The sequence below is a fragment of the Peromyscus leucopus genome, chromosome 16_21 (assembly GCF_004664715.2).
Source record: "Peromyscus leucopus breed LL Stock chromosome 16_21, UCI_PerLeu_2.1, whole genome shotgun sequence".
Taxonomy (NCBI): Eukaryota; Metazoa; Chordata; class Mammalia; order Rodentia; family Cricetidae; genus Peromyscus; species Peromyscus leucopus.
The window spans coordinates 74,730,117-74,756,729 of NC_051084.1; the positions used below are offsets into that span (position 1 = coordinate 74,730,117).

General features: G+C 48.5%; 1 protein-coding gene across 1 annotated transcript; it reads left to right on the forward strand.

Moving 5' to 3' along the window:
* The first annotated feature begins 15 nt into the window (after positions 1 to 15).
* Unc5cl (unc-5 family C-terminal like) lies at positions 16 to 4,752 on the forward strand. Its single transcript, XM_037199807.1, is given in 6 exon segments — positions 16 to 56; positions 866 to 953; positions 956 to 965; positions 1,401 to 1,486; positions 1,489 to 1,513; positions 4,083 to 4,752. Coding segments are annotated over 6 exon segments (450 nt in total). The 5' UTR covers positions 16 to 38; the 3' UTR covers positions 4,306 to 4,752.
* The last annotated feature ends 21,861 nt before the right edge of the window (positions 4,753 to 26,613 follow it).

The following is a 26,613-nucleotide window of genomic DNA, read 5'->3' on the forward strand; positions in this document are numbered from 1 at the left end:
AAGACTGCTCAGCATTGACCAATGAGATCATTGTCACCATGCATACCTTCCAGGATGTGAGTTGTGCAGAGGCGCAGAGGGAGGGCGGGACCTGAGGAAAGTCTGGGCCAGGGAGCTGTCTGGGCCAGGGAGCTGGGTCCAGTTCACAGGGATCAGGGACCTGATTACAAAACAAAGCAGCTCAAGAGAGCATTTGCCATGAGCTACCACGCCAGATCTTTAAGGGACTTAGACTGGCTGGCCCCAAGCTATCCTCCATCCCTGAGCCCCTTTGATGGATGGATGGATGGATGCATCAGAAAGTTAAACGATTCAAATCTACATTATCTCTTTCTCCCAGCTCAGGACAGCTAGGGCATCTGGAAGACCTGGCCTGCTCCAAGGTGACTGTCCCCATGTATCTTCAGTGGGGATGACTAGGAAGCCGGACTTGAGCAGGTGGAAAGGGTTAGCTACCTCCTGCTCCCTCTCTCCCTCCTCCCTCCCACAGCCACAGGGGAGAGTCAGGTTTGAGAGTCTTTGGAAAACCAAAGTAGCCTCTGGAAGGATGGGGCAGACACCACACACTGTCATTTGGGGGAGCACAGTTGGAAGTCAGTTTCCCTGTTAGTGGGCGGTGCCCTGTGTCGTGCTGGTGCCTTCCGCCAGCTTAGGATGCACCCCGTGTGGTTTTTATCATCCTGAGGGGCAAATCTAAACCTGATTGTGTGGGGTTCTGAAGTCTGGAGGCAGAGGGTCCCTGGCCCTGGTGGGGTGGGGGCTGTGTCTTCTGGTGACAGGCCTGTGACAGGTAGAAGGAGAGTCACGAGGAATACAGTGGGGCCCCTTGGGGAGGAGTTTCTCATGACCCCTGCATGTGCTCCAGGGCTTGGAAACCAAGTACATGGAGATCCTCAGACTCCAGGCGTCAGAGGAGGAGTCCTGGGCAGCGCCGCCTCCTGTCTCTCAGCCACCCCCTGCAATAGGTGAGGTGACGGCGGCTTGGCTGTTGTCTGGGGGTGTTTGGCAATCCTGCCTCAGCTCCCCCAGCAGGGAAAGAGAATGGAGAACGACTGAGTCCCTTTGTGTGTGTGTGCGCGTGTGTGTGTGCATGTGTGTGTTCCTGTGGGTGTGTGCAAGCACATGTGTGCATGCAAATGGAGGCCAGAGGTGAACCTTGGGTACTACTGTTCCTCAGGAGCCATCATCTTGTTTTTGAGATAAAGTCTCTCATTGGAACTTTGGAGCTCTAGATGGCCAGCAAGTCCCAGGAATCTGCCTGTCTCCCTCTCTTCCATGCTATGGTCACATGTGCATGCTGCCACACTGGCTTTTTATGTGGGTGCTGGTTATGAGGCCCTCATGATTGTGTGGCCACAGATTGAGCCTTCCTTTGGTTTACACCGTGTCCCCTGTCTCAGGCTGCCCCCGGAGCTCTTTGAGCAGCTGCAGATGTTACTGGAGCCCAACAGCGTCACTGGGAATGACTGGCGCAGACTGGCCTCCCACCTGGGCTCTGTGGCATGAAAATCCGGTAAGAACAGCAGGGCTGTAGTGGAAATCGAAGGTGGGTTGGCCTGGGGGGGCTTCAGGACATCCTGGGAACTGGGCCACAGACAAGGTGACTTGAGAGTTACTGAACGGCTACTCCCACCTGAGTCCCTTTAGAAGGACAGCTCCTTCTACATCCTTAACCTCCAGAGTAACTGTCACCAGACACTCAGGTCCAAAAACGGCCACCTGCCTTCCCTGTGTTTCCAAAGAAACTGGAAAACGGAATTGATAAAAATAGATTTACGTCCAGTTTATCCAAAACTGGGGAAAGGAAGACTCCAGTCCCTCGTAACTGACTTACAATCTAGTCATGAGACAAAGGCTGGAAGACGGCTAGACCTGGTTATAGGCCCTGCTCTCTCTCTCAGGGACTGGGGAAAGTGACTTGTCCCCGGGTTGTCCCCAGCGTCTCAGTTCTTTATACCAGAGACAGTTTTATTCTAATTACTGTTCAAGTCGAGGACTGAAGAAAATGGGGGCAGGCATTAAGATTCCAGTTCTTGAAGAAAGTCTCAGGGGTTGCTTGGGGTGGTGGTGTAACCCCCCCACTCCCCCAAGCCCGTCTGTCTGAGCCCGGCCAAGCTCATGGTTCAGGTCATTTCTTGGGTAGGCATAGAGAGGAAGCCTTTGTGTGTTCTCTCTGGAAGTCAGCTTCAAGTTCACACCCCTGTATGTCTGTCATATGAATTTTGTAAGTGAAAAGGAAGTAGTGATGGTGTCACAGCTGAGTAGAAGGGATCCGGTGCCTCAGCAGAATTGAGGATCCTTTGCTCTCTCCCGGGACTCCAAGCCCTTTCTTTCAGCCCGAGATCCGTTGTATGGTGTCTGTCTCATAGTAGGTGTGCAATAAATATTTCTCAAGAACTGATAGGAGTCACTGGCACTAGTGAGCGCCCGCCACACTGTGGCCCAAGGCACGGAAAAGCAGATTATAGGATGATGTGTGTACAGCATGTAGCTGGAAGCCTGCCGCTTGTTAGCACAGTAAGTGTTAGCAATCACAGTGGCTGGGGCTCCTGCCAAGGAGCCCACAAAGGGATCGGCAGGAGAACGCTTCTGAGCAGGTCCTAGAGTCCAGGCTTGGAAGTCCTCGTCTGGGATCAGCTAGAGCTGGACCTTGGAAGCAGAACTGATTTAGGCAATTGTCAAGTGCCTGTCTTTGTGCCACTAAGCACTGGGACACAAGAGTAAAATATGTTTTCACATCCTAGGAGCACAAATGGAATATAGCAAGGACCTTTGAGAATAACAGCCATCTTGTGTGCATTCAGTATTACGGAACACTGAAAGAGAGACGCAACAGTTGAAGCAAGGATAGCTGAGTACGGCCAGAGGGCCGCAGAGCTGAGAGTCAGAAAGGACATCAGAGAGGAGGCCGCGGAGAAGTCATTCTAGTTGTGAGGAGCAGCTGAGGTGCAGGGGACAGGATATGCAAGGTGACGTAGTCGTGGGCTCGGAGACAGGAGGCTTAGGACGGGAGGAGCAAGGACCGGTCAGAGAAAGAGGGCATCACAAGGTGGTGGAGGAGCGAGGCAGTCAGGAGCTGCAGATGGTAAAAGAAACTCTAGAAGGTTCCGGAACAATGGAGGGTCATCATAGAAACTAGGAATGTGATACAACACAAAATCATAAGCATACTTAAAGCTTGGATTTTTCTGTTTTGTTTTTTAATTTGCATGGTTCTCGAGTGTGAAATTTGTAGGTAACACCTGCCTCAGTTTGTTTTTCTGTTGCTGTAGTAAAACCCCACGGCCAAGTCGGGTGGTGGTGGCACTTGCCTGTAATCCCAGCACTCAGGAGGCAGAGCCAGGTGGATCTCTGAGTTCGAGGCCAGCCTGGTCTACAGAGCAAGATCCAGGACAGGCACCAAAACTACACAGAGAAACCCTGTCTCAAAAAACCAAACCAAACCAAAACCCAAACCAAACCAAACCAAAACAAAACCCCACACAGCCAAAAGCAACTTGGGTAGGGAAGGGTTTATTTGTTTATTCATGATTGTCCATCCTGAAGGAAGTCAGGACAGGAACTCAAGACAGGAAACTAGGGGCAGGAGGGCAGGAACTGATGCAGAGGCCATGAAGGAATGCTGCTCACTGCCTTGCCCCCATGGCTTGCCCAAGCCTCATTATTGTACCACCCAGGACGATCTGCCCAGGGATGGCATCACCCACAGTTAGCTGGACCCTCTCATATCAATCATCCATCAAGAAAACAACCCCAAAGACTTGCCTACAAGCAATCTATAGGGGCATTTTCTCAGCTGAAGTTTCCTCCTCCGGATGACTGTAGCTTCTGTCCAGTTAACAACAAAGCTAACTAGGACAGCGTTGTCACAATGTCAAACGGTTGGACATTCTCAGAGGCTGTCTTGTGCAAGATTTCAGCTTAGTGAGAGGAACCCGAGGCACAAGGGGAGCAGAGCGCAGGGGTGTGGTGCAGGGGTGTGGTGCAGGGGTGTGGTGCAGGGGTGTGGTCCAGGGTAGGTCTCATACTGCTCCCCAGCTTCCCTGCTTTCCTCTCACTGTGCCCCTGTCCCTTGGAGACAGGTTCCTGTCCTGCCAGCGCAGCCCCGCTGCGGCCATCCTAGAGCTGTTTGAGGAGCAGAATGGCAGCCTGCAGGAGCTCCACTACCTCATGACCTCCATGGAGCGGTTGGACTGCGCCTCGGCCATCCAGAACTACCTGAACAGAACCCCCTGGGGCAGCCCTGCCACGATGCACGGAGGCACCTGGGAGAACGGTGGCTTAGAGCTGGATGAGAAACTCTAAGCACGCCCTGCGGGGCCTCGCGGGGTCCTGCAGTAGACCTGGCCATGCGTATAAGCTCAGGGTCAATGCCGCAGACGCGCGTGGACCGAACAGGACCCCCAGTGAGGCCAGAGAGCCCTGTATCAGGACTGCTCTCCATCCGGCTGGCCAACTTTGTCCTGAGTGCAGGTTCCCTCCTGGCCGGCAGGGGGCGCGAGAGTCTGGGAGATGACCACAGCCCAGCCCGCTTCCAAAATGCGGTTTAATTTTCTCGTGGACGGCCAGGTGGCCCTGCGGGCACACCGAGGTGGAGACGGCTCAGTCCACAAGTATTCAAGGAGCACCGAGTCTCAAGTCTCAGCACCAAGCTGGAGTCGTGGGGAGTGTCGGCTTCTTTGAACTTGCCCTGGGGAGTCTGTTCTGCCGAATGGAGATGCGCTCACCACCAGCTGAGAGCAACATTCTAGAGAGCGCCTCCCTATGGCTAGGGGGTGCGGTGGCTGTGGAGCTGTGCATAGCTTTGAGTTGAGGGGGGAGGGCGCTGAGATGGGCTGGAGCACAGAGAGGTCTCCAGAGAGAACCTTGGGAGAGATCTTTGGGTGGGGCTTGGGGAACAGGGTGGATGCACGGACGGAAGCACGAATGGGTGTCGAGCTGCCTTCATGAGCTCACCCGATGGGTGCGAGGGAGGGTGGCCGCGGGGTCAAGGCCAGATCCAGAGGCAGTCATACCTACTGTCCTTCGGCTCCTGTCCCGTCCCATGGAGTTCACAGCTGTCTTCCTCCTCTGCCTGTCTCTCACCACACATGAAGCTGAGAATCCACCCTCCGTCTCTGGCTCCTCCCCCGCAGTTACCCCCTTTCAGAAGCAGCCTGTCATTCTGTGGCTCAGGTCTTTTTTGACTGCTTTTTCTCTATCCAGTCATGGAACAACCCCCCCTCCCCCCACCTTTTTGTGCTCCTTTCTTTCTTAAAACAAATCCCCAGTCACTCCCTCAGGCGAGTGTCTCCAAACGAATGCTATGCATCAAGGCTACTGAAAGAGCCCCAATTATTCCAGGAGTGAATGAGTAGAGATTTCCCCCACAGATCAAGATCTCCCTTAGGGTCAGGAAGTAAAAACTAGATTAAAGGACACTCCACCCAGTCAACAGGTCCAGCTATTAATACTCTTGCTTACCAATAGTCTTGTTAGTTTGTCCAAAGGCACACAATCTCTCTGGAAGTGCTAACAATTCACTTCTCTATTTGCGTAAATTATTGGTACTTTTTAATGGCGAGCAATATTAATTAGTAAAACATGAAAATGCCTTTCTTCATAACTATGTTTTGCCAAGACTGAGAAATTTGGATATAGGTATGACTTTTTAATACAATTTTAAATTTCCAGTGACGCGTAGGTGTGTGTGTATGTGAGTGCAGGTGTCAGCGGAGGCAGAGGAGGCCGTTGGCTCCCTGGAGCTGAAGTTACAGGAGGTTGTGAGCCACCTGACCACAGTGCTGGGAACTGAACTCTGGTCCTCTACAAGGGCAGAATGCGGTCCTAACCCCTGAGCCATCTCTCCAGGCTCCAGGGACTTTGGATGGTGAACTCACACCCATGAGCATTTGGCAGTTTGCACTTCTGGGATGAAAACGATAGTTCCCTCAGGCAGCTCGCTCCCCCTTTCCTGAGCAAGCCTTGAGATCTGGGCGCTTGGGCCCCTCCTTGTTCTTAAGCCTGTCTTGTTCCTCTCTGCCCTGCTCTCCACTCCGCTGCTGATCTGCCCAAGTTGGTGCCGTGGCTCAGAGTTGGCCAGCAAAGGGAACTTTCCTCCCCTCCATCTCCTGCAGCTGCTTCTCTGCCCAGCAGGCCAATCAGAGGCATCTTTGGAGTCCTTTCTGGAACAATTGATTTTATAGAGCAAACAGAAGCCACAGGGGTTACAGGAGAGGGAGATTGTAGGAGTTCTGATTCCCGTCATGGGAGAGAATGCTTTCTGGCATGTGTTAAGTTTCGCTAGAGGAACAGAAGTGACGGGATGTATAGTATAATTTTAAAGTATTTAAAATGATGTTTATTAGATTGGCTTACAGGATATGACCTGAAAAGTCCAACTTGGCTGTCTTCACACCAGAGAGACAGAGAACCTGGCAGTGGTTTAGTCCATATGGGTGGGTTCCTTAGCAGTCCTATGTGCCAGAGGTCTAGAGGATTCCTGGGGAACCCCTAGTCTTCTGTCCACATTGGAAGCCTGAAGAAGGGGATCTGGGAATCAGGGTTTTGATACCAGGAAAGAGCGGCCGCCGCCACAGTAACAGGGTGAGAAACTTGCCAGCCAGAGTGAAGGCAAGCAGGCAAAAGGCCAAGGTCTTTCTCTTGGTCTTTCTTTTTATCTGTCATTGGAAGGTGCCCCCCCCCACATGTAGGGTGGGTCTTTCCACTTCAAATAAGAAAGTCAAAGCCAACCCCTCAGAGGTGTGCCCAGCAGCTTGCCTTTAAGTTGATTTCAGAGCCAGTCAAGCTGACAACCAAGGTGATTCAATCTCAGGCTGCCAGAATATGGTTTCTAGGGCTGGCAAAGGGATGCCTGGATGTCCTGGGACAGGTCCTGGCTGTGTGGTGCCTGGAGGAAGGACCAGTTCCCACCTGAATATATATATTCCTGGCACCTAAAGTCAAGAGAAGGTGTGCCCTAGTGTCGTAGACTTAATGTGTTGCCCTAACTTTGGGCTGACTTGAATGGGAGCCTTTCCATCCTCGGAGCAAAGCAGTAGAAGCAGAGGTCCACCAAGGACCTTCGAGTCCACAGACTGGACAGAGATGTCACGCAGTGACCCAGTTTTATGGAGATAGTTTCCTCTTGTGCATTGACTTGACTAAAACCCCTGATGGCTGCTTGTGGCTTCTTTTCCAGTCCTTCTCCGGTGTCTCTGCAGAGCCCATGCGTTAAGGGCTTCCTCCACAGTGTGTCTCATGCTATTGAGAGGGAGATAATGGAACCTTTAGGAGATGGAGCCTAGTTTAGGGAGTTAAGTCTTTGGGGGAAACTCAGGATAAGATTTATCAGGACCCCATCTTCTTCCTTGTCATTTGCTCGGCTTTCCAGGCACCGTGAGGCGCTCTTCCTTGTGCTCCCACCGTGGGGCGCTCTTCTTCATGCTCCCACTGTGAGGTGCTCTTCCTCAGGCTCCCACTGTGAGGTGCTCTTCCTCAGGCTCCCACCGTGAGGCGCTCTTCCTCAGGCTCCCACCGTGGGGCGCTCTTCTTCATGCTCCCACCGTGAGGCGCTCTTCCTTGTGCTCCCACCGTGAGGCGCTCTTCCTTGTGCTCCCACCGTGAGGCGCTCTTCCTTGTGCTCCCACCGTGAGGTGCTCTTCTTCATGCTCCCACCGTGAGGTGCTCTTCCTTGTGCTCCCACTGTGAGGCGCTCTTCCTTGTGCTCCCACCGTGAGGCACTCTTCCTCAGGCTCCCACCGTGGGGCGCTCTTCCTCAGGCTCCCCCTGAGGTGCTCTTCCTTGTGCTCCCCCTGAGGCGCTCTTCTTCATGCTCCCACCGTGGGGCGCTCTTCCTTGTGCTCCCACCGTGAGGGGCTCTTCCTCACGCTCCCACCATGATGCTCAATGCTATCACATGGCCAAAGCCACTGGGCTTATTGACCATGGATGGAAGCTTTGAAACTGTGAGCTCAAACCTTCTTCCTTCACAAGTATTTTGTCATAGTGACAGAAAGCAGCTAGTATTTGTTAACTAGTCATTTGGAATATTTGATACGTATTCAGTTCTCATAAAATTTATAGCTGAACAAAGTACACTCAACAGGGCTGGAGAGATGGCTCAGAGGTTAAGAGCACTGGCTGTTCTTCCAAAGGTCCTGAGTTCAATTTCCAGCAACCACATGGTGGCTGAAAACCATCTGTAATGAGATCAGGTTCCTTCTTTGGGCCTGCAGGGATACATGCAGACAGAACACTGTATACATAATAAATAAATAAATCTAAAAAAAAAGTACACTCAACATACATAGAGCAGCCATCTATAACTCCAGGTCCAGGGAAGCTGGTATCTTCTTCTGGCCTCCTCGGGCATAGACGCATATGGTGCAAATACACACAATGCAGACAAAACCCCCATACACATAAATTAAAATAAAAAATTTAAAAGGTAATCTATCTCATTAAAAAGCATTCTAGATATCACACCTGTACTTTCAGCACTCAGGAGACTGAGGCAAGAGAATTGCTACAAGTTTTCCTACAAGGGGCTAGCCTGGGCTATAGTGTAAAATCCCATCTTAAAAAAAATTTATTCTAGGCTTTTGTATTTTCTGTTTTGCTTTTTAATTTAGGAGAGAATCAACATAGGATTATCATATTTCTAAAAGACTTATTGTGTGTTTTATTGTATGTGGGTGTGTCTTGTGTTGAGTATATACCACATGAGTTCAGTGCCCACAGAGGATAGAAGAGGCCATCAGAGTTAACCTCCCTGGAGCTGGAGCTACAGGCAGTGTGAGCCTCTGATGTGGGTGCTGAGAACCAAATAGGAAGCCTTTGAAAGAACAGCAAGTGCTCTAACTGCTGAGCCGTCTCCCACCCAGGATGACCGCATCCTTGTTTTGTCTACTGTTCTTTCTCTTAATACTCTGCATGAGATCACAGACCCTTTAAGGCCCCGTCTGCCAGAAAGGAAGAGGATGATCAGGATAAAGGATGGCCTGAGTGTGGGTCCTGGGAGCAGAAGCCAGGTCCTCTCGAAGAGCGTCCAGTGCTCATAACCACTGAGCCATCTCTCTAGCTAGCCCGTTATTTATCTTTTAACAAGCCTTACCCACATGTTTATTCATTTGCTTAGTACATGCTGGAGTGCTCACTTTGTGCTTAGGATCATGGTGGGCTTTTGTTTATTTTCTTATCTGTAGGTAATCTTTCTCACGCTGGTTTTAATCTTGTCTACACTAGTTTCTTGTCAGTAGAGATGTTACAGCTTCTGGCAAAAAAAAAGTTAACATCAATCTTAGCTGGTTAATGCCATCATGTTATAGAGATATTAGCCCAAGGACAGGAATATACTGAATATTAGTTGTCAGCCTGCAGGTGAGAGAGGATTCAGTTTCTAAACATGCTAGGGAAGATAACATCAGAGAGCGGAGAGTGATGTTTGGGAAATGCTAAGGAGGGTGCAGATGGGATTGTAAAAGAGGTTCTTAGCGGAGTAGAGTGGAGATGGAGTGCACAAAGATATAATGTGTGACCCTCCCAGCGTTGGGAATCTTGGGTAAGCATAAGCATACATCTAGGTGTGGTGATGCACGCCTGTAATCCTATCTCTCAGAAGGCAGAGGTGGTCAGACTTTTGTGAGTTTGAGCCAGCTTGGTTTACAAAGTGAGACCTGGTCTTAAAAAATACAAACGAAAGTGTGCAAGACAGAAGGTGGCATTGGTTGTCTCGGGAATTTGTGGGAGTGCTTCACACCTGTCCTGGTGCCTGCCGTGCTGGGGTTCCCCAAAGCCGGGCTGTAGTCACTCTGGCTGAAGAGACCATCTGGTGTAGTTTGGATATGGAGTGTTCTGCCAGAGGATCCTGGGTGGAACTATTGCTTTTCTACAAGGCAGTGTTCAGAGGTGGGGCTTCTGGGAATTGACTGTATCCTGAGGGCTCTGACCTCATCCATGGATGATTCCACTCGTGGATTGGGAATTTGATAACAGAATCGGGAGGTGGTGGAAACTGGGAGTTGCGGATAGTTGGAGGAAGTAGGTCATTGGGACATCCCTGGACAAATGGGCCTTGTCGCGGCCTCCATGAGGTGAACCCCATGGTCCTGCCACTTGACCCCATTGGGATGACCTGCCTCACCGTGCATGGACCCAAAGGAAATGGAACCAAGGCCTCTGAAATCAGGAGTCAAAGTAAATTCTACCTCCCTTAAGTTGTGTGGTGCTTAATGAGATTGTCAACCTGACAGGATCCCCAGGTGTCTGTTTGCTGTTGAAGCTTCCTAGCCAGTGACACATGTTACAGCTGTCTGGAAGGCCTATGGCCAGGCAGATTGGTGGCATGGCTGGTAGCTCCTAAGAACAATGGAAATGGGGCTGCAGAGATGACTCAGTGGTTAAGAGTGCATGCTGCTCTTGCAGAGGACCTGGGTTTGGTTCCCAGGGCCCATATTAAGTGGCTCACAACTGTCTGTAACTCCAGCTCCAGGGGACTCTGAAGTCCTCTTCACTGCGCTCATGTACACACACACACACACACACACACACACAGAGAGAGAGAGAGAGAGAGAAGAGAGAGAGAGAGAGAGAGAGAGAGAGAGAGAGAGAATTAGAGATAAAACTAAAAATATAACCATGGAGGTGTGCTTTCCTGGCTATTCCAGAGCCTGCGGGTGGCAGAGGTGGTGGGGGTGGGGGTTGGGGGTGGGGGGGGTGATGGCAACAGTGGCAGCAGTGTCAATGTGTTTAATGAACCCTGATGTACTTCCAGAACACTCTCTCTTTGCATACATTCTCTAGAATTAGCTTCTTTTGCGTGGAACTAGGAGTTGTACATTCAAACCCTGTAAATTTACACATAGGCCATGAAATAGCCTAGGCTCTATCTTAGCAATTGTCTTAGTATCTTTTCTTGTGACTGTGATAAAGTACTCAACAAAAACAACGTAAGGTAGAAAGGGTTTATTTCAGCTCACGGTTCAAGGGATTGGCCACCATGGTGGGAAGACACAGCATCAGGAGCCTGAGGCGGCTGGTCATGTGGCGTCCGCAGTCAGGATGCAGACAGCGATGGATGCTGCTGCCCAGCTTCCTCTCTCCACCTCTGCAGTTCAGGATCCAGTCACAGTGGGTGCATCTTTCCACATCCTCACTTCGATGACCACAGCCAGGATAACCCTCCACAGGCATGCGCAGAGGTGCGTCTACCCTGGGATTCTAGATTCTGTCAAACTGATGATCAACAGCAGCCATCACAGCTGCCGTCCCAGTTAGTGACCAATCTCTCACCATCTTTATGGTCAGGAGTCAGGGTAATTTTGCATATGGGCTTTCAGAAGGCTGCTGTTGGCTGATGGCTGATGGAGACTGGAGTGTCCGTTTCCATGGTGACCCTCCCTGTGGCTTGTCTTTGGATGCCAGTTGTGGTCCTGAGCCTTGGTTTCTCTCCATGGACTTTTTTGAGAGTTCTGGCAATGTGATGATGACACCATCCATTCCCAGATGTTCTACTGGGGTGAAGACAGCTGTGAACTCTCTGGAATATCCTTCTTCTCATGTTTGCGCATGGAGGAGGCTAACTTTATTTATGTGTTTCTCTTTTCAGTCTGCTGTGTTGAAATATGTATACATTGTAAAGTGCCTAAATAGAGGTAATTAACACACCTTACGTCATGTGCTGATTTCTTGTGATGAGAACACAGAATCCATTACCTTTGGAGGCTTCTCAAACACAACATATTGTTAAGTATATTGAAGGAAGGTTTTGTTACTCTTCACCCTGAGGAACCTGGGAGCAGCGTTGTTTAATTATTTTGTAGAAGTTTAAACAGTCCAGGGCTAGGGAGATGGCTGAGCCAACAAGAGCACTGGCTGCTCTTCCTTCCAGAGGACCGGGGTTCAATCCCTAGAACCTATGGTGTCTCACAGCTACCTGTAATTCCACAGCTCCAGGGATCTGATGCTCTTTCTGACCTCCACAGGCAGCAAACCCAACACACATGATACAAAGATATACAGACGGGAAAACACTCATACACATACAATAGAATGAATGAATAAAAAATGTTATTTTTTTGTCTGTGTGTACATGAGTATGTTTACACACGCATGGATATATGGGTTCACATGCATGTGTAGTCCATCTCAAAGGGTCATTCCTCAGGTGCGATCTACCCATTTATTGATTAATTGATTGATTGATCTATTGATTGCTTTTAGAGACAGGGTCTCTCATTGTCCTAGAACTTGCCAAGAAGGCTATTCTGTCTGCCTCTGCGACCTGCCTGCTTCCACCTGCCCAGGGCTGGGATACCAAGTTCTTAATATCACACGTGGCTCTTTTAAAGTATGCGTTCTGAGGTTGAACTGCACTCCTCAGGCTTGTGGGGTGAGCGCTTTACAAGCTGAACTACATCCCCCAGCCCCCGGGCTGTATCTTGGCCACCATTTCTCAATAGAACAGCCCTATAAGGCAAACAGAGCAGGTTGGAATGTCCCATCTTGTAAGTGAGGAGACTGACGCCTGTGGCAGCATGTGTGGTGGTTGGAGGTGGTGTCGGGAATCAGACAAGTCTGGGCTTTCACCCCGATTCTTCCCCTTCCCAACAGTGGAGCCTTGAGTGGGTTGCTCCCACCCCAGCTGACTTCTCTCTGTAGGATCTGAATCTGTGTCTCTGCTAGCGACGTAGCAGCGCCATCCTCAGGGAGGTCCGGGTTAAACGAGAGTGTGTCTGTGATATACTGAGCATGGCACCTGGCACTTCATAAGCACTCGGAAGCGGGCGTCTGTGACAAGTATTCGCTCCGATGACAGATTATATATTTCAGTAATTTGCGCAGTATGTTGGTTATATTTACCAGCGAACACACTCTCCAGGACTTGGGAACCAGAGTACAGTCCCCCACCTCTAACCCACTTCCCTACAGCTCCCCTGCTCCATGCTCGCACCTCCCCTTCCTGCTTAGGTGTTGTGTGTTAGCTGACACTTGAAGAAAGCAGGTGTGTGCTCTTCAGGGGCTTCCCAGCAGCATCTGAATTGCTGTAGATCTCCAGGAAAGCTTTCAGCGAGTGCTTGTTAGCTTGATCAGAAATCAATGGGGAATGGAGTGAATGCACCTTGGACACACACACTCTCTCTCACAATCTTTGCAAATTCCTTGTAGCCCATCTTAAAAAAAAAAAAAAAACCTTATTCAAAGCCCAGACCTGTACAAAGCCAATCTGCTACCTCCCAAAAGGGCAACTTCAATGGTAGATGTGTGGGGGAATCTCTCAGACCAAAACCAGTCCAAACACATGACAGTCCCTCACAGCTTGCCATACACATCAGAAAGCTGAAGGTGAAGGGTCAGAATTATTCTCAGTCTTGTATGTGGTGTGTGTGTGTGTGTGTGTGTGTGTGTGTGTGTGTGTGTGTTGTGTATTGTGTGTGTGCGCATGTGCATGCATATATTGAGGTGCAAGGTTGGTGCTGGATTTTTCCTCTTTCTCTCTCCACTTTATTGTTGAGAAAGGCTTTCCCTGAGAGAAGCTCATTGTTCAGGTAGGCTGGCTATGCAGTAAGCCCTGGGGATCTACCTGCCAGCCGCTCCCTACCTCTGCCCCAGGGCTGGGGTTCTAGTCATTCAGTACGCACCCGGCTTTTACAGGGGTGCTGAGTATCCTGATTCAGACCCACAAGCTTGTACTGCAGACACCTTACGAGCCACCTCTCCAGCTCCGAGGGTCAGTGGTCAGTGATTTCCACAAGTGAAAGACCTGGTTCAAATCCAGTCTCATCTCTTCTAAAACCTGAACTAGGATGCCACAGGTCTGCTCCAGCCCCCACCCTTGCCAGAGTCAGATATCTGTGCTAAATCTTACATCTCTATTAGCTCTCTGTTAAAACACACACCACTTGTATTTTATCTGAAAGAGGTTCAGCTCTGCTGCCTTGCTGAAGTTCATTGATTAAATCAGGTAGCTATTAGCCAGGGCAAGGGCTCATCCATGAAGAGCATCTTAAGGCGCACCTAGAAGGGAGGGTGGCAGATGGCTAGCTGAGCACAAGATTGCATTTCTTCTTCTGTCAGTAAAATAACCACACTGGGCAGGGCATGGTGCTACTCACCTGTGAGTCAAGCCCAGCAGCAGGACTTGGCATTGGAGGAAAGCCTGGACCACATAAAGATACCTGTCTCCAGAAATGGGGAGGTATAGCTGGGGTGTATCTCTGTTGGTAGAGTGCTTGTCCAATATGTAGGAGGCCCTTCATTCTATCCTAAGCACCATACAAAACAGTGTCGGCACATGCTTGCCATCTCAGCACTTAAGAGGTGGAAGCAGGAAGATCAGAAATTTAAGATCATTCTCTGCTACACAGAAAGTTTGAGGCCAGCCTGGGCTACATAAGCTCCTGTCTTTAAAAAAATTACTATGGCCCACTTTATCCAACCCCCTGTCTCACTGCAATTAGGTGAGTGTGAGAGTGAAGGATAGAGGTGGGATGGAGGGATGCAGGAGACGTCCATGCCCAATGTTTCCAGTGCTCACCATGGCTCCGCCGGCTGCCTTTCTCCTTCCCACTGATTGCAGGGAGGCACAGTGATGGCCCAGTGTCGTGGTTCCAACATGAAATGCTCACTGTTGAACAATTGGTCCCCAGTTGGTGTTATTTTGGAAGGTTCTAGAAACTTGGGGTGTGGGATCTAGCTGGAGAAAGGTTAAGTCACTAAGTCCTCTTGGGCTGTTTTTTTGTCCTGGGCACTTGTGCTGGTTAATTGTCAGCTTGACAAGATCTTGAATCACCTTGGAGATAAATTTCTAGGCATGACTGGGAGGGAGTTTCTAGACTGGGTTCATTGAGGGTCAAAGACCCACTTTTAGTGTGGGTGGTCCCCCCAGTCCACGGGCTGGAATCCCAGATGGAATAAAAAGAAGAGAGGAAGCTGAATTCTCTGTTCCCTGACTGTGATGCAATGTAACCAACTGCCTTACACTTTCTCCCTGTGGGTGCATTGTGACCAGCTGCCTAACACTGTTGCTGCGTCATACCTTCCCTGTATGGATACAATGTGACCAGCTGCCTCATACCTTCCCTGTATGGATACAATGTGACCAGCAGCCTGCACCTTCCCTGTGTGGATACAATGTGACCAGTGGCCTCACACCTTCCCTGTGTGGATACAATGTGACCAGGGGCCTCACACCTTCCCTGTGTAGATACAATGTGACTAGCTGCCTCACACCTTCCCTGTGTGGATACAATGTGACCAGGGGCCTCACACCTTCCCTGTGTGGGTACAATGTGACCAGCGGCCTCACACTGTTGCAGCCACAGACACCCACCAGCTGTCCTAGACCCTTAAACTGTGAGCCATGAGAAACCCTTCCTTGGATTGCTTTGTCAGACATTTTCTCACAGCAACGAGCCAAGTAACTGTTTTGGTTTGTTTTCTGTTGCTGTGATAAGCACTGTGACCAAGAACAACTTGGAGGAAGAAAGGATTTATTTGGCTTACACTGTAGGTCACAATCCATTATTAAGGTAAGTCAGGGCAGGGAGTCAATCAGAAACTGAAGCAGAAACTGTGGACGACTCTGCTTACTGACTGGCTCCTAGGCTCACCTTCAACTTGTACAGCCCAGGCCCCATCTGACTAGACAATGTCCTTCCCACAGTGGGCTGGGCCTTCCCACATCAATTATTAATCAAGAAACTGACCCATGGACATGCCCACAGGCCATTTGATGGAGCAATTCTTCTATTGATGGTCCCTCTTCCTAGGAGTGTCAAGTAGATAACCAAGATGAGCAATCACAGTAGAGAATACATCCCACCATCAACTCTTGGTCTTTCTTTGCTTGTTCACCATCAAGCAACTGGTTTCTGCCATAGGCTGCCTCGGGCTCCCACAGGCTGCCATGGGCTCTCACGAGCTTCCACAGGCTCCCACTACCATAGTGTATCGCATCCCCATAGGCTCACAATCAGTAGAGGTGAGGACTGAAATTGTGAGCCAAAACACACCCCCCCCTTTGTGCCGTTTATGACAAGTGTTTTGTCATAGGGACAAAAAGCAAATGTACTCAGCTTCTACAGTGCCAAAGATAACCCCACATCAGGACGCAGGAGAAATACCATATGGAAAGAACCAGAGTCCCCAGGTTTGCCTGAGCAGAGCTGCCTGCCCACCAAGAGGTCTTCCCCAGAACTTGTGAGAAAGACATATATTTCTAGTCTCTGCAAGCCGCTGGGTTCTGGTTGGATTCCACGGTTGTGGCAGCTTCCCTGTGTGTCTAGATTAGACAAGTTTACTCACAAGGCTGAACATGGGGTGACTGCTCGGCAAATGTTAGCTCCTGCGATGACTGTTTGCCTTTGCGAGGCTTGTACTCATCTCTAAGCCTACAGTGGTGAGTGGCATCTGCTCTGTGTGCAGCCTTCCTCCGCCCCCCCCCCCCCGGCAGCGAGGCCTGGGCCTGGATGGGGCATTCACCCTCCCACATTGAATTCCGAGTCACCTAAGGTCACAGATTGTCCAGGACAGCTCAGTTGGCATTTGCCAATATCAAGAGGTAGTTCTTGGACCCTGACCGTAGTCAACACCCTGACTGACTCAGAAACATTTCAGAGTGCCTGAGGGCAGAGGGCACCCATGGACCGGATGGTGTGCTGGCTAATGAGAGACATATCCAGAGGTTCCCAGATGTGACTGGATGGGAGTGACTTGAGGTGTAGGTGAAGTTCTGTAATAGCAGGTGAAAGCAGTGACTGGTGTGGCCTGTGGTGTAGCTCTAAAGGCAAGCCTCTGTGATGGTAGTAGATGTGGAGGAAAACATGACTTACTCTAAAAATAAAGTTGTGGAAAAGACTACTGAGTCAGAGGCAGCTAGGCACCCAACACTTTTACTTGGGATGGGGCTACTACTAGGTCATAGTATTTCTTCAATAGCAGAGACCCGGGAAAGCCCATGAGTCAACATGTCTTCAAACCCCTCCTGAGAACACCATCCCTACACTGTTGTGGTTTCTTCTCAGGCTGCAGCAATTTTCCAGATTGCGTTTAGAAAATTAGGGCTCAGGGGCTGGGGGTGCAGAGCGCTCCAATAGCACACTTAAAGCCCTGGACTTAATCCCCAGCACCTCCTAACTGGGTGCAGTGGCACATGCCTCTAAAACCTGCACTTGGGAGTTGGAGGCTGGAGGATCAGGAGCTCGAGGTCATCCTCAAGATGCACCTGTTTAGCCAGGCTAAGATGTTCTAGACCTTGTCTCAAACAAAAACAAACAACCGAACAACCAACATCAACAAAACCCCCAAAGAGCTGAGTGGAGGTTCCTAATCTGTAATCCCTGAATCGAAGAGACAGAGACTGGTAGATCCCTGGATCTCAATGGCCACATGGTGTAGCCAGTTGGTGAATCCAGGTTCAGTGAGAGATTCTATTTTAAGAAATAAAGTGGAGCCAGGTGGCAGTGGCACATGCCTTTAATCCCAGGGCTTGGGAGGCAGAGCCAGGTGGATCTCTGTGAGTTTGAGGCCAGCCTGGGCTACAGAGTGAGATCCAGGACAGGCAGCAAAAGTACACAGAGAGTTTCAAACCCTGTCTTGAAACCATCCCCCCAAAAAAGAAAGAAATAAAGTGGAGAAATGACTGAAGAGAGACCTGATGTCTACCCCAGCATGCATGAAGGAACACATGTGTGCATGTGAACACACACCCACTTGTGCACACACCGCAGGAACATGTACACTATGCACTACACACACACACACACACACACACACACACACACACACACACGAAAAAAAAAAAAAGAAAGTTAAGGTCTTTCCAAGGCTGTCACATGTCAGGCACCTGCTCCAGAAATCCCGCAGTGTTCAGAACATTCTTTTGAACCGTAGGTTGTTTTGCCTAAACTAGTCTCTTGCTGGATTAAACAGTCAAAAGCCGAGCTTTAAACAACACCAGTGCCATCCAGGCTACCCAGGATGTGCATGCTCACACTCTTGGGAGCTCTCGGGTTCTTGGAGTGGTGGAATTGGAAAAGCCTTGATTTGATCCCGGTACCAGCCCCACCCTGGGCAGCACTGCAGTGCCCTTGAACGCCTTCCAGCCTGGCTTTGCCGCGGACTCCCGACGACTGTATGTATGCCTTGGCAGGTGCTTCCAGAATAAACTCATTTCATCAACATTAAATATTTGTTTTGGCAAATATTTCTCTTGCACGGTTATCCTAGGCGGCTCTTTCTTAAGGGCTCCTGCACCTTCAGCCTCACACTGACCTTCGTGTTCTGAAAACGATGATGACTTTTGAGACATTTGCGCCCCTGTGACTCACTCCAAACATCTGTAAATGTGTACACAGGAGCAAGTGAACGCTCTTTCAGCACACGGAAAAGACTGCTCGCCTTAGCCTGGATCGTCAGTGGGCTGAACACATGTTCCCACATCTGGTCTTTTGTTCACGTGACAAGCATTTTTTAAAAAATAGCTTTGGCCAGTGTAGTGCTTTTCTGCATGAAGACAGTAGATTTAACCACACCGATAATGTCACCACCGACTCACTTTCTACCCTTTCCGGGAGTCGATTGTCAACTGTGTAAGTCCTGTCTCCCGTGAATGGCTATTCCCAGCTTGCTGCCCATACGCAGGGTAATTATCTAGACACACAGGTGTTTTGTAAACATGACGAGATGCATGATCGCAAAACACACCGTCCCTCAAATGTGAGCATTGTGGTCTGTGTAGATTGTTTTCTCTACAGTCGCCTGGCGGACCGGAAGCTGCTACGGTGTGACAGTGAGAACGGAGGGGAAATTGCATGGTGCCAGTCTGGGAGAGAGCAGCATGTGAGGCAGGTTGGCAGCAGCACAGCTCGCTCTCACTGCCTGACGTCAGAAACCATTGTGGGCAGCGGCCCCGGGCTAATGCCCTGTGCAGAACGCAACCACTGGGAGCTGCAGGGGCCTTCCTCACTCTCGCTGGCCCTGTAATTTCAATAGGCTTTTTCTATACACATAATTTTTCCAGCTTCTTATTTTGAACAAATAGCAGACTTCCAAGAAGCTGCCAAAACAGAGCACAGGGCTCCTCTGGACTTGCCACTCACCCCAAGGGTGGCATCTGACGGGCTAGTGCATTATCAAAACTGGAAAGTGAGCATGGGCACAGTACAGGTAACTAGACCTTACTGTTCTCAGATGCCCTGCCTTTCAGGAGAGGCTTTTATACTGGCCCTCAGAGTCTATGTCTGAGGAGTCAGACCACCAGAGACTAAAACTACCTGAGGGCTGGAGAGATGGCTCAAAGTAAGAACACTTCTGACCTTGCAGAGGAGGTAGGTTCAGTGCCAAGCATCCATGTTGGGAAACTCACGACTGCCTGGAACTCTGGCTCCAGGGGAGCTGGCCTCCATGGATACCACACTCCTCTGCACACAACTATACAGAGACACACAATTAAAAGCAAAACAAACCTTAAAATGAAAATATTTGACAAAAAATTTCAGCTGGAAAAGAAGGTGTGAAAGAAGAAGGAGACCTGGAGGAGGGAGAGGAGGGGTGTGAGGGTAACAGGAGTGATCGTGAATGAGGCGCACTGTCTGCACACACGGGAATCTCACAACGAAGCTCACTGTTTGGCCATTATATTTTGTATTGTTAACACACGCTAGTTTAAAGATTTATGTTATTTGTTATTATGATTATTTTAAAAAGTATGTGTGTGCACGTGTGTCCGTGTGGGTATGCACACATGACTGCAGTGTCTGTGGTGGCCAGAAGAGGGGTTAGATTCCCTGAAGCTGGAGTCACAGGCAGTTGTGACTACCTGGCAGGGGTCCTGGGATCCAACTCAGGTCCTCTGCAAGAGCAGTGTGGGTTCTTAACTGTCCGGCCATTTCTAGTCACATGTGCTAGTTTAAAGAAAAGAGCAAATGATGGCCGTAAAGGTGTTCAAACAGTTTGTATGGTCACTTTCCCCGTCATTATCTTCTAAACAATACAGTATAAGAATTATTTACATAATGTTTCCATAACATTAGGCATTATAAGCCCTCTGGAGACGGCTTCAAATATACAGGTGGTTGGAAAGAAAATGGCCACCATAGGGAGGGGCACTATTAGGAGGTGTGGCCTTGTTGGAGTAGGTGTGGTCTTGTTGGAGGAAATGTGCCATTATGGGGGCGGGCTTTGAGGTCTCATATATGCTTAAGCCATGCTCAGTGAGACAGACCACTTTCTGTTGCCTCTGAGTCAAGATGCAAGGACTCTCAGCTCCAGCACCATGTCTGCCTGCACACCACCATGTCTCACCGTGATGATAATGGACTGAACCTCTGAGCTGTAAGCCACCCCAATTAAATGTTTTTCCTTTATAAGAGTTGCAGTGGCCATAGAAACTCTAAGACAAGGGAGATATGCATGTACGTAAACATTGCATCCTCTTATACAAAGTTTGAGGACATCTGTGTAACTGTGTGTCTACAGGAGTCTGGGAACCAATTACACACAGAGAGGGAGAATTGTTCTCATTTTCTTAGTGTGTATCTATGCATCATTCTGTGATATTTTTATCACACGTATAGATTTATATACCACAAAATCTGTTTTGCTTCCTAACAGTAAATAAGGACAGTCCAAGTGTATTGTAAACAGGGGGAAGAATATGGCAATCAGGCTGGCTTCTTCATAGGGAGCCTTTCTGACCCTAGATGCAGACCTAGATGACTTTGTCTTTCTGAGCATCTCCTGGAAGAAAATTGGAAGTGATGGGGTTGGATGATATAGAAATAAAGGATATAGGTATGATAGGATAAAAGGGTAGATTATTGAATCTACTTTTAAGGGGCAACAACTTGCTTAAAATGTTTACATTGCTATGGATTTTAGTTTATTGATATAATTTAAAGTTAATTTTGTTATGCTGTATGTATATTTCTACTCTTGTTTAAAGTATTTTGTTTGTTCAACTCAATTGAAATTGTAATGTATAATTAAGAAATACAGATTAATAATTAGTCTCCATGATAATCAAACTTATAGTCATGTTAGTTAACTTTTCTAGGTACACACATATATTTCAATTAGGTAAGTAATCTTCAAACACTTCAAAGACCTACAGAATATGGCATTTAAAATGTTTAAAAACTTAGCCTTTCTAGACAGTGGGACAGTCTGTTCCTGGCAGCACAGATTTACTTCAGAGAGAAAGATGGGTGTCGAAGACACTCTATATGGAGTTTATCTTCTTCTTGGCAAAAATAGCCATTTGGACTGCTTGACAAAATGTTGTATTGACTGGACATGCAAGATCTATAGGAAGGTGACTACTGAGCTTTGCAAGGCAAAATGGTCCTTCAGGTTCCTGCTTAGCAGAGGAGACTGCCAGACATTCTACAGGACACAGAGAAAGGTGACCGAGAGACTCTAGACCTATGGGCTGAAGATGGATGCCCCAACATTGCAGAGGAACTTTGGGTGACTCTCTGTCATTCTAGATTTTTGGAAGTTGCTTACAATACTCTTCCTGTTTACTTAGGTAATATTATATTCTTCTGAGGTCTTTGATGTAGTTGAAAACTAGATAGTTATAATTTGCTCTCCTTGGCCTTGCATCCAGTCTTGTGTCCTTTGTGCCCTTGGACCCCTGCCTTCTGATTTTTAAATCACAGCTGGAGAAAGTGCCAATGGAAGAAAAGACACCATGCCCACCACAAGGACCTGGTGTACAGAAACACACCACGCAAGTCCCATTTTCCTGTAAGGGGAACTTGGTAAGTGTGACAGTCTTCCTTGTCAACTTGACTGGATTTAGAATCACCATGGAAACACACCTCCAAGTGTGTCTGTTGAGGGTGTTCCCAGAAAGGTTTAAGGGAGGGGGGAAGACCCACTCTGAGGGTGGCATCCTTCCATGAACTGGTGTCCCAGACTGAATAAAAAGGAGACAGCAAGCTGAGCAGTGACATCTATCTCTCTCTGGTTCTGGAGTGTAAACGCATGGCCTTGTGTTCCCGTGGCTGACTCCCGTGGAGTGAGCTCCTTCCACAGTGTGGCCACTGCGCATGAAGTGCTCATTCACATGTCATCTTGCAGAGGTGCTCTGCTGTTCTCAGTGCTTGTGGACACGGGAGCTTGGGTGCAGCTGATGATGTCACCAGACAGAATTCACTGTTTTCTTTCCAGGCCTGTATCCCTGTCACCTCTCCAGAGACTCATGGCTGGTTGATGGGCAGTTTTATGCCCATGTGCATCTCCCTGGGACAGTCCCCATGTGTAAAAGGACACAGTAAGCCTCTGTCTTGTTCAGGCCACAGGATCCTTGCTGAGGATCCCATGTCTTGGGGAAGGGACTGTGGACAATGAGTGGGGTGGACTCCTCAGCATGTAAGCACTAAGGGACCATGTCCTCCTGTTCACGTAGGAGAATTAATCCTTGCTTTTTCTTCTTTTTTTTTTGTTCTGTCCACCACCAGTCCCCATCCTCACTTCCAGTACTCTCTGAAGCAGAGGAAGAGATAAACCCAGACTCAGCCTGCATTTATGCTATGATACCTCTTACTCTTGCTACTTGCCAATGGTGTTTTGATTTTCAGACTGTCTCAGAGAGTGCTCACACCGGCCTTCTTTGTAGCTTGTTGTCATTCACAGGAGGAAGCTGAGGCTTAGACAGGTTAAATGGATGGGTCCAATGTGAAGGGACCAGTCAAGCTAGATATTGAACCCAGTCTGACTCCAAGGCTATTGCTCTTAAATTCACCTGTGCTCATCATTTAAAGATTTAAGGTGGATAAAAGGGAAGTCAGGGATAAGCTTGTGTTTTTGACTTCTTGGTCCTCTTCCTAAGAGATGATACCTGGGTTTTTGAAGCTTTCTTTTGGAGTTACTTTACACATATTAAGTAGATATGGGAATGGTACATGCTGCTTTTTCTTTTCTTTTTTTTTTTTGGTTTTTTTTTTTTTTTTTTTTTTTTTGGTTTTTCGAGACAGGGTTTCTCTGTGTAGCTTTGTGCCTTTCCTGGAACTCACTTGGTAGCCCAGGCTGGCCTCGAACTCACAGAGATCCGCCTGGCTCTGCCTCCCGAGTGCTGGGATTAAAGGCGTGCGCCACCACCGCCCGGCTCATGCTGCTTTTTCTTATTTCCCCCATATTCTTCTGTATTTCATGTTTTTCACTTAGTAATGGATCATTGTGCCGGTATATTTTTGTCAACTTGGTACACCTGGGAAGAGGGAACCCCCAGGTGAAGAACTGCCTCCATCAGATGTCTGATGCTGTTTTCTTGTTCATTGATATCGGAGGCCCCAAACTCCTGTGAGTGATGGTGGACCTAGGCTTGCCGAGAAAGGTAGATGAGCAAGCAAGCCAGTGAACAGTGCCTCCATGACCAAGCTCCAGTTCCTGCCTCCAGGTCTCTTCCCTGCTCCTTTTCAACAATGGACCTAAGCCAAGTAAACTCTCTCCTCCTCCACATTGCTTTGGTCATGGTGTTTATCACAGCAACAGAAAGCAAACTAGAACTTTCTATAATATTCACAAATTTCCCTCTGATGCAATGCTGGGACCTGACCAAGTTCTCATATATGCTAAGTGAGCTCTGTTCCCAGCCCAGATTTAAAAAAATTTTTTTCCTAACATTTGTTTTGTGTGTTTGTTTGTGCGAGAGGGAGAACTCAGTATGGATATCAGAAGACAACTGGTAGAAGCTGGTTCTCTTTTTCTATTGAATGGCTCCTGCAGTGGTTTGAATGAGAACCCACTCTGAGGTTCCCATAGGCTCATAAATCTGAATGCTTCGTCACTAGGGAGAGGCATTTTTTGAAGGGATTAGGAGGTGTGGCCTTGTTGGAGGAAGTGTGTCACTGGGGGTGGCCTCTAGGGTTTCAGAAGCCCAAGCCAGTCCCAGTGTCTCTCTCTTCCTGCTGCCTGTGGCTCCAGATGTAGAACTCTCAGCTACCACATCTGCCTGTGTGCTGCCATGCTTCCTGCCATGATGATACTGAACTAAACCTCTGAACTGTAAGCCAGTGTCAATTAAATGTTTTCTTTTATAAGAGTTGCCATGGTCATAGTGTCTCTTCACAGCCATAGACCACTGACAAAGACAGGTCCTGAGGATCAGACTCAGGTTGTCAGGCTTATCAGCAATTACCCTTACCCGCTGAGCCATTGGCCAGCCCAGTCTAGGATTCCTCATGTTTCAGAGTTGTATAATATTCTACTATAAGACAGACGGTCATTTCTTGAACAAGTAAGTGGACATCGAGGTTGTTTTCGGAACGTCACTGTGGAGAATGACTCTATACTATATACTGACATCATTTTGCATGCACATAGCATAATTGTCTGAAAAACCTAGAAGCCAAATGGAGGGCTCAAGGAGATGTGCAGTTTTGAAAGTTATTTATAATTTGCTCTCTGTGGGGTTTGTAGCAATTTATGTATCTCCCAAGTTTGTCTGGATGATTTCAACTCGAAACAGTTGTCAAGGTAAAAAAGGGTGAGGTTTACCTTTGGGACATTCCTCTCATCTAGAGGAAGAACCAGGCTGCCAGGGCTTTGTGTTTCTAGTCTTTTCTTTCTGAAGAAACTCTCCAGAAGTTTGTTTAGAAGAAGGGTAGATATTTTCTTAAAATGAATGTTATGAGTCTGTCTATCTACCATGATTCACACCCAGAGCACTGATGAGCCCTAGGACCCTGGACAGACTGTGAAACAAGCTGGTGGAGAAGGCAGGCTGCAGGTTGCAGGCTGCAGTGAAATATTAATGATAATATTAAACATTTACATTCTCCAGTGCTGGGAATCGGGCTAAGCGCTGTATGTGGATCATCTCATTGAAGCCAGATGGTTACTCTTGAGACAGCTACCTCACAGACCTCACGGGCATGTGGAGGTGGAGGGGGTTTCCCAAGCTTTGGCATTAGCAAGGGCGCCGTCAGGGTCTGAGTCCTGTGTGTCTGATTTCACACTCTCAACCATGGCACCCGAGCACAGGCCCCAAGAGTGGAGAAGGGGCTTCCTGACTCCTTCCTTCCCCAGGTTTGATTGTTTCCATTCCAGAAACCCTCTCCCCACCTCCAGGAAGCTCTTAGCTTTGGAAGGCTCAGCTTCCCTCCTTCCTCCACCATCACAGTGGACTTCAACTCTGTCTTTTCCAGTTCTTACATCTTGCATCTTGGTTTCCCAGAGGAGGCAGGAAGCGAAAACTGGTAAACAATAGTGACATCATAGGTCTCCTCCATTGGACTACAGTTTGGTAGAATTTCATGCCAGAGGGGCTGAAGACAGAGAAGTGGGAGGGGGAGGCATGGGAAGTGGTTTCTTGTCTATGGTAGAATGTTCCCTTTCTCACTCTCCCTCCCTCCCTTCCTTTCTCTCTCTCTCTCTCTCTCTCTCTCTCTCTCTCTCTCTCTCTCTCTCTCTCTCTCTCTCCCCTTCCTTTCTTCCAGAGGATCTCAGTATGTAGCCCTGGTTGTCCTAGAACTCACTACATAGACCAGGCTGGCCTCAATCTCACAGAGATCTACCTGCCTCTGCCTCCTGCATGCTGGGAGGTGTGTGCCACCATTCCTGATGAAATTAGTTTTTTTTCTAACTCATTATACATCCCTATAGTATACATCATCTCCATATTACAGAAAAGGAAATTGAGGCACAGAAATGTAGGGGGTGAGTAACAGCTAATATTTTAGTCTATTTGTATACAGCTTGCCTTCATTTATCTTATTTTCAGAAAAATTGTGAATTCAAGGCGAGTCTGGGCCATCTAGCAAATTCTAGGCCACCCTGGGGTGTAAAGCAACACTCTAGGTCTTGGGTATGGGTGGGGGGGGAGTATGCAACAACTTCTGGGGCCTTTCATTTCATATTTGCTGCTTTTCACTTTCTCTCTATTTAAAACTTTGAATTATGGACTGAAGCTGCAGTTCACTTGGTAGAGTCCTCGTCTAGCATGAGTGGAGCTCTGGTCGGATCTCTGGCAGCACAGGGGATAGACACAGGAAACGATGCACATTTGTACTTCCGGCACTGGGTAGATGCTGGAGGTAGATGCTGGAGGTTTAGGAGTTCAGGACCATCCTTGATTCCATAGCAACTTCGAGGCTAACCTGGGTTACAAGAAACTGTTTCAAAAAACAAAACACACCTGAATCATTTGAGTGTAGGCTGGAGACATAGTAATGCTTCTCTTTGAACATTAATGTCAGTGCGCGTCTTCTAAACTACTCTCCCACAAAAATCACAGTATCACTTGAGATGCACTGTGATATTGGTTCACAGACAGTAGCATTCATATTTAAATTTCCCCATTGTAGCCACCTCCAGTCAAGGATCATACATTTCAGTGCCTCTTCTTAATCTTGAACCCAGAATGTTCTGGACTTTGTGGACACTGACAGTTTTTTGGGACGCATACCCCTCTGTATCAACACTCTCTTGCAGGGAACCCCAATCTGGATCTCCCCAGCATTTCCTGATTGTGTGGGCGATGAGACACTTTGTGAGAACACCTCACAGGCAGGCCACACTCTCCCTGTGTCTCTTGGTTCTGTTTCCGAGGCTGTTTGATCACCTGGTTAACTGGTGTCCGTCATAGCTACCCATGGTGCGTACCCCTCCTTTGTTAACAAGGAATCT